Here is a 7,410-nt window from a genome sequence, read left to right as displayed (position 1 = left end):
TTACAAGGGCCAGCGGTGCAGCCACTTAACCCGCCTGCCCGCCCCTGTGGGCGGGCACCAGCTGCCCAGGGATCCCTGCTGAGCTGGTCCTAGGGAATCTCACAGACAAAGGCTGACTGAGGTCGATAGCCAGGAGTGATGCCAGACTGCTTCAGATGGGGAACGAGGGGCAGAGGTTAAGCAGCGAGGGGGATGCCCCAGGAGGCAGCTCTCCTTGTCTGGGAGAATGCTCCATCCCTTGAGGGCTTTACATCCAGGCTGCACGGCTCTAAAAGCCATGCTCTGGTTCCACCCCCAGATCTGGGCCAGGGGCAGGAAAAGCTGCAGGGGGTCAGGCTGGGGCTCAAAACAGGCCCCTCCAAAATCAGACAAATCAATCTTCAGTCACTGTGCACCTGGGGCTTGGAGCTTTATTGGAAAGCAGTGGGGGCAGGGTGCCAGAGGAAAGCCCCCACCTGGGAGAGGGGCTGGTAAGGCAATGAATCCAGCCTCTGGAGGGTGCGCTGTCCTGCTGGGCCGGGCCGGGCCGGGCCGTGGGAGAACTGTGCAAACACAGAAGACAAGCAGTTTTAGTCCTGGGCTTGCAGAACGGCAGTGTTGTGCTGCTTGTGCTTTAAAAGGAGAGAACTGGAAACCACAAAAGGTTAGTGCAGTCAGGAGGGCACTGGACTGGGAGCCAGGACTCCTGGGCTCTATTCCCTGAGATGGGTAGTCCCTTTTCCTCTGGGTGCCTGTTTACCCTCCCACCTTGGGACTGTTAAGACTGTGAGGTCTTCAGGGCAGGGACTGTTTCTCATTCTGTGTTTGGGCTGCACCTGGAACAGAGGTCTCTGATCTTGCTCACGGGCTGCACTATGCCCAGTGCAACAGGGCCCCCCAATCTTGGTTGGAATCTGTCCAGTGCCTGGCGCAACAGTCACAACAACTGCAGAGTCCAGTGCAGACGTGGCTCAGACACGGCACAGGATCACCCACCAGGCAGCGTCAGGACCCAGGTCAGATGGGGGTGCCAGTAACCCACAGGGCAGAGCAGTGGACACAGCTTGACATTTGCCCCTCAGCAGCGCTCCTGCTCTGGGGAGAGGCAAAGCCAGCGCCAGCCCCACTGCAGTACTGCAGCACCATCCGGAAGGAGACCTGCAATCAGAGAGGGAGGGATCAGAGCTGACCTGGGCCATCACAGGCCTCCCATGGGACATACCCAGAGCAGTTTTGTGCCCCGCCCCCGGCCCATCTCAATGCCTGATAAGGATGGATCTCAGCCACAGACTGGCCAGCACAAATTCACTCCCCCTCCCACGGGCCTGAGGCTGCCAGCTCCACAACCAGCAATGACTGGAGCAGAGCAGCCTAATCTTGGGATGAATGGATTATGGAGCAGGGTGATAGGCTAGTGGGTTACAGTGTGGGGGCTGGGAAACAGGACTCCTGGGTTCTATCCCCAGCTCTGGAGGGGAGAGGGGTCTAGTGGTTGGGGGAGTATGGGAGCCAGGACTCCTAGGTTCTGTTCTGTTCTGTCCCTGGCTCTGCCACTGATTCTCCAACTGACTTTGGGTGAGTCCCTTCCCTCTCTTGGTGCCTGTTTCCTTTCTGTCTTTTGTCTGTTCAGACTGTCAGCTCTTGGGGCAAGGCCTGTCTCCCACTGTGTCTGTGCTGCACCTGATTTGGGGAGGGGGGGATAGGCCTTTAGGTGCTACTGTAATACCAACAGAAGAGCAGTGTCCTGAGCTAGGCTCTCTACCTGTCCCTCACCCCTCCAGCTGCTGACCCTTACCATCATTAGTGAATTCATCTAGTGAGGGATCATTCCCATTTACGATGGGGAAACTGAGGCACAGAGAGGGGAAGGGACGTAGAATAGAAATGTAGGGCTGGAAAGGACCTCAGGAGGCCACTAGTCCTTAGCCCCATGTTATGGCAGGGTTACACAGATCTAGCCCATCCCTGATAGGTGTGTGTCTAACCTGTTCTTAAAACCTCCAGAGATGGAGATTTCACAGCCTCCCTGGGTGATTTGTTCCAGTGCTTAACCACCTGAGAGTTACAAAGTGTCCCCCCCCCCCCCCCCCGATAGCCACCCTAAATCTCTCTTGCTGTGAATTAAGCCATTTACTTGTTGTCCTACCCTAGGTGAGCATGCAGAACAACTGCTCACCATCCTCTTTAGTACAACCTTTTACATATTTGAAGACTTATGTCCCCCTTCAGCCTTCAGTTCTCTCACCTAAACATGCCCAATTCTTTCAATCGTTCCTCACAAATCCTTGCTCTCCTCTGGACTCTCCTGTTTGTTCAGAGCTTTCCTAAAGCGTGGGGCATGAAACCAGACCCAGCACTCCAGCTGAGGCCTTGAGAGTGCTGAGCAGAGCACAGCAATTACCTCCTGTGTCTTACATCTGCCCCTCCTGCTGACAGAGCCCAGCATAACATTTCCCTTTTTCACAACAGCATCATGCTCTTGGCTCATGTTCAATTTGTGATTCACTACCCCCCAGATCCTTTTCTGTAACTCTACTGCCTACCCAGTATGTCCCCATTTGGCAGTTGTGCATTTCATTTTTCTTTCCTAAATGGAGTACTTTGCACTTGTCTGTACTGACTTTCACCTTGCTGATTTCAGATCAGTTTTCCAGTTTATCACAGTCATTTTTCATTCTACTTCCGTGCACCAAAGAGCTGGCAGCCCCTCCCAGCTGGGCATCATCTGCAAATTTTATAAGCATACTCTTCACTCCATCATCCAAGCCATTAGTGAAAATACTGAATCGTACTGGATTCAGGACAGACCCCTGCAGGACCTCAGTGGATACATCCTCCCAGTTTGACAGCGAACCACTGATAACTACTTTTTGAGGACAGTCTTTCAACCAGTTGTGCAGCCACCTTATAGCAATTTCATCTAGATGATATTTCCCTCGTTTACTTATCAGAATGTCCTGTGGGACTGTGTCAAAAGCTTTACTAAAGTCCAGTCATCATGTTCACTGCTTCCCCTTTATCCACTAGGCCAGTAACCCTGTCAAAGAAGGAAATTAGATTGGTTTGGTTATGATTGGTTCTGACAAACCCATGCTGGCTATTTCTTATAACCCTAGTATCTTCTAGGTGCTTACAAATGGATTGTTTAATCATTTGTTCCAGTATCTTTCCAGTATTGTAGTTAGGCAGACTGGTCTATACATTCCCAGGTCCTACTTTTCCCTCTTTTTAAAGACAGGTACTATGTTACCCTTTTCCAGTCCCCTGGGACCTCAACATCCTCTAATGGTTCTGAGATTGCTTTGGCTAGTTCCTAGTTTGGCTAGGGCAATTTTCATCAGGCCCTGCCAACTTGAAGACATCTAACTTATCTAAATACTATAAAAATCATAGAACTGAAGGGCTGGAAGGGACCTCAAGAGGTCATCAAGTCAACCTCCCTGCACTGAAGCAGAACCAAGTAAAACCTAGACCATCCCTGACAGGTGTTTGTCCAACCTGTTCTTAAAAACCTCCACTGACGGGGATTCCACAACCTCCCCTGGGAGCCTGTTCCAGAGCTTAAGTACCATTATAGTCAAGAAGTTTTTCCTACTATCTAATCTAAATCTCTCTTGCCCATGACTGTCTGTCCTACCTTCAGTGGACATAGAGAACATTGGCCTCTTTACAACAGCCCTTAACATACTTGAAGACTGTTTTCCCCCCTTCTCCTTTAATCTGTTCTTTCCCTGGTCTGATCTGAGATCCTTCCCCCTTGCTAATAGTAATTGTCTTAAGCATCTGCTCCCAATTAACCTTTTTAGCGAACACTGAAGCAAAAAAGGCATTAAATACTTCAACCTTCTCCATTATATGCTCTTCTTCCCCATTGAGTAACGGCCTACACTTTCCTTAGTCTTACTCTTATTTCTGATGTGTTTAGAGAATCTCTTCTTGTCCAAGGTCAGCAGCAGAGCTGGGACCAGAAACCAGGAGTCCTGCATCCCAGTGCCCTACCCATTATGCCAGTCAGCTGGTGTTGGCAACGTGGCCAGGACTCTGGCATATCCTGCCCCCTCAGCATCAGGGGTGGCTCCTGAACCCACCTTCAGAAAACGACTGGCTTGGTGGAAGGCTCAGTGCAGGGCGCTCTCCTCTCAAAGGCCACGCCATCCCCAGGAAGTGGGGAGGCCAGGAGCGGGCATAGCCAGACAAGGTGCCACCTGTCCCCCAATGCCTCCTGCAGGTTGCGGCGCCAGCCCAGGTCATAGCAGCGGCTCTCCCCAAACCACTCCCTGATCGTCTGGCCACGCAGGCTCAGCAGCACGTGTAAGAAGAGGAAGCCGGAGCAGAAGAGGAAACTGACCACGCAGGTGTCCGCCACGAAAGCATAGATGAAGGTCAAGGTGCTCACCTGGCCTGGGGAAACACAAGGGGGTGCTGTCAGTGCTAGGGCAACTAGAAGCCAGGCATTCCCCAAGGGTACACCTAGCATCCCCAGACACAACCAGGTCTTGGCATGTTCCCATTAACCCTGCTCTGCCTCTGTTCCACTGACATGTGACTGCCTCTCGGGTAGGGCACAGGGACTGTTTATACTGGGATATCATAGTTGCCTCTGGGGTAGGGACTGAGGGAGGGCTGGGTGGCTCAGGTGACGGGAATGGGCTGTAGAGTTTCTAAGGAGCTGCCTGTGCTGGAAGAGCCCCCCAGGTGCACACTCAAGACACAATCTGCAAAAACAACATGTGATTTACAGGTCCCTCAGTTTCCAAGGAGATGTCCTAAAAGGGTCTATTTTTCAGAGGGTACAGGATCAGCAATCTATAAAATCAGGGCCCTTTATGGAGCTTCTGGCTGATGCCCAGAATCACCAAATCTTGGTCTGATGTTCCTGAGGCTCGGCTGCAACACACTAAGTTTTTTAACTGGGTATTTCCTAGTTTGTTTGTTTTGAAATAAAACTAGCTGAGAACAGCTCGGTCCTAGGGGAATCAGTGGTGCTCTGCCCCATGTGTGGATGGGCCCTTCCCAGCAGGTCCTGCCATGGCTGTACCCGTCAGCAGCATGAGCCACGGCATGAGGAGGAGGAGGATGCTGTGCAGGGTGACTCCCTCATGCAGCATGGCCATGAAGATGTCAGCGTTGAGCAGGCTGGCGTAGAGCAGGGCCACCCAGCCGTGCAGCAGGAGGCAAAGGAAGTAACGGTAGTTATGGTAGCCCACACACTGGCCCAGCAGCACACAGTGGTGGTCCCGGCGCAGCATGCACACGTTGCAGGTGTAGCAGTGGTGACAGCGGGGGGGCACGTGGGACTGGCAGGTGTAGCAGTACCTGGAAGGGAAGCAGGAGCCTCAGGGGGGTGATGCAGCGTTTCCCCGTTCTCCCCCTAGCATCCGAATAGCACATCATATTGTGCTGTCCCTAAGGCTGGAAATACAGCAGCAGCCCCAAAAGCAGGGCAGTCCTGGGCAGGGAGTCCCCAGCAAAGAACAATGGAGCGGGCACAGTCAATCCCAATCTGTCCCCATCCCAATCTCAGGCCACTGCCACACCACATCTTGTAGAAAAGCCCTCTCTCAAACACAGCGACAACAGCATGACAGTACTCTAGCACCAACCTAAAAGTTGCCGGGTGCTGAGCTGCAGTTGCTCAGGTGGGGCACAGGTACTGTTTATACAGGGATCCCATCCCTCACCCGGCATGGAGATGAAGCCGCCGTGGGGGTAGAGGGGAATGGGGCTGTTTATACAGGGATCCGTCACCCAGCACGGAGATGCAGCCACCTCTGGGGTGGGGTGCCAGGGCTGTTTACACAGGGATCCCTTACCTGGCGCTGAGATGAAGCTGCCTCTGGGCTGTGAGAGAGCCCTCTGCCTCCCTCTGTGACCCAGCCATACTCACTCCCAGCCCTGTCCCACGGCGCCTCCGGACAGCATGACCCCTTTGATGCTTGGGCTGGTGGTGACGAAGAGGCCCATATTGCCCAGCACGTTGGCCAGGAGGAAGAGCAGGAGGGGCAGGTGCAGGGCCAGGGGCAGCTGGGTGGGCTCCGCAGGCCAGAGAAGCAGGCACAGCACCTCTGTGCACACGGCCCCCATCAGGGCCACGGTCACACACAGGGGCAGGCACAGCGCGGCATCCAGGCGCTGCCACCGCCCGCCCCGGCCCGCCTGCATGGCTGCCAGGGGGCGCCCCACGCGAGCGCTGCCCGGGGCACAGAGCAGCCTGCTCCCCGCGGGGGCGGAGGGGGGGCGGGGGTGCTGGCTGCCACCCTGGCCGAAGGGAAGGGGGCTTCTCTCCGGGGGCTGGTTCCCTCCCCAGGGTCTCTGCCCCGGACCGGGCTCTCGGGAGGCCTCTCCTCCACTCTCCCCTCAGCCTCCGCTTCCGCCGCCAGCTGGGCGCCACAGCGCGCCCAGCCAATCGGGGGCGGGGAGGGCTGCTTTGCCCAACCTTCCCTCTGACAGAAACCGCGATCGACCAATCGCGGTGCCCAGCGGGGGTCGTCATGGTGCCCGCTGCGGGGACCGGGGTCACCGTGCCCGGGGGAGTCATGGTGCCCAGTGAGGGGACCGGGGTCACCGTGCCCAGGGGAGTCATGGTGCCCAGTGAGGGGACTGGGGTCACCGTGCCCGGGGGAGTCATGGTACCCGGGGGAGTCATGGTGCCCAGTGAGGGGACTGGGGTCACAGTGCCCGGGGTCACCGTGCCCGGGGGAGTCATGGTGCCCAGTGAGGGGACTGGGGTCACCGTGCCCGGGGGAGCCATGGTGCCCAGTGCGGGGAGCAGGGTCACCGTGCCCGGGGGAGTCATGGTACCCGGGGGAGTCATGGTGCCCAGTGAGGGGACTGGGGTCACAGTGCCCGGGGTCACCGTGCCCGGGGGAGTCATGGTGCCCAGTGCGGGGAGCAGGGTCACCGTGCCCGGGGGAGCCATGGTGCCCAGTGCGGGGAGCAGGGTCACCGTGCCCGGGGGAGTCATGGTACCCGGGGGAGTCATGGTGCCCAGTGAGGGGACTGGGGTCACCGTGCCCGGGGTCACCGTGCCCAGGGGAGTCATGGTACCCGGGGGAGTCATGGTGCCCAGTGAGGGGACTGGGGTCACCGTGCCCGGGGGAGTCATGGTACCCGGGGGAGTCATGGTGCCCAGTGAGGGGACTGGGGTCACCGTGCCCGGGGTCACCGTGCCCGGGGGAGTCATGGTGCCCAGTGAGGGGACCGGGGTCACCGTGTCCAGGGGAGTCACCGTGCCTGAGGGGCCCACAATGCCCACAGGTCTCAGATCGAATTAGCAGAGCTTTGCCCTTTTTCCAGGTGGCCATCCACCCCGCTGGTTCCCAGGCCCATGCTCTGCCCCACTGCCACACCTCAGTGCAGTACAGCCCCTGCCCTGGAGGTTCATTCCGTGGTACTTCCTTTGGGGTCATGGTTTGGCACAGACCTTCCCAT

At 56.5% G+C, this 7,410-nt stretch overlaps 1 protein-coding gene across 4 annotated transcripts; it reads right to left on the bottom strand.

Moving 5' to 3' along the window:
- Nucleotides 1–384: 384 nt before the first annotated feature.
- ZDHHC24 (zDHHC palmitoyltransferase 24) lies at nt 385–6,373 on the bottom strand. 4 transcript variants are annotated; one of them, XR_012669261.1, is made up of 5 exons: nt 5,867–6,373; nt 5,018–5,295; nt 4,068–4,380; nt 2,607–3,016; nt 385–1,137 (listed from the first exon to the last, which is right to left on the bottom strand). XR_012669261.1 is itself a non-coding variant. In XM_075130470.1 (4 exons), exons 1-3 carry the CDS (start codon nt 6,139–6,141, stop codon nt 4,070–4,072), a joined length of 864 nt encoding a protein of 287 aa, XP_074986571.1. In that variant the 5' UTR covers nt 6,142–6,373; the 3' UTR covers nt 385–1,137; nt 4,068–4,069. The 4 variants fall into 4 exon arrangements, 2 of the variants coding, with proteins under 2 accessions (XP_074986571.1, XP_048713441.1); XR_012669262.1 differs by having other exon boundaries at nt 385–542; XM_075130470.1 differs by lacking the exon at nt 2,607–3,016.
- Nucleotides 6,374–7,410: the final 1,037 nt, after the last annotated feature.

Source organism: Caretta caretta, chromosome 7 (genome assembly GCF_965140235.1).
Source record: "Caretta caretta isolate rCarCar2 chromosome 7, rCarCar1.hap1, whole genome shotgun sequence".
Lineage (NCBI taxonomy): Eukaryota > Metazoa > Chordata > Testudines > Cheloniidae > Caretta > Caretta caretta.
The sequence above is the reverse complement of the archived record's forward strand: the minus strand, read 5'-3'. Positions and strand labels throughout refer to the sequence as shown.

Bases quoted from the DNA above. Each gene is read 5' to 3' on its own strand.
- ZDHHC24 (XM_075130470.1), bottom strand. From the start codon at position 6,141: ATGCAGGCGGGCCGGGGCGGGCGGTGGCAGCGCCTGGATGCCGCGCTG. The intron at 5,296-5,866 runs GTGAGTATGGCT...CTTCCCTTCCAG, and splicing joins GCCGTGGGACAGGGCTGGGA to GTACTGCTACACCTGCCAGT. The intron at 4,381-5,017 runs GTACAGCCATGG...GTGTTTCCCCAG, and splicing joins GTGGCTCATGCTGCTGACGG to GCCAGGTGAGCACCTTGACC.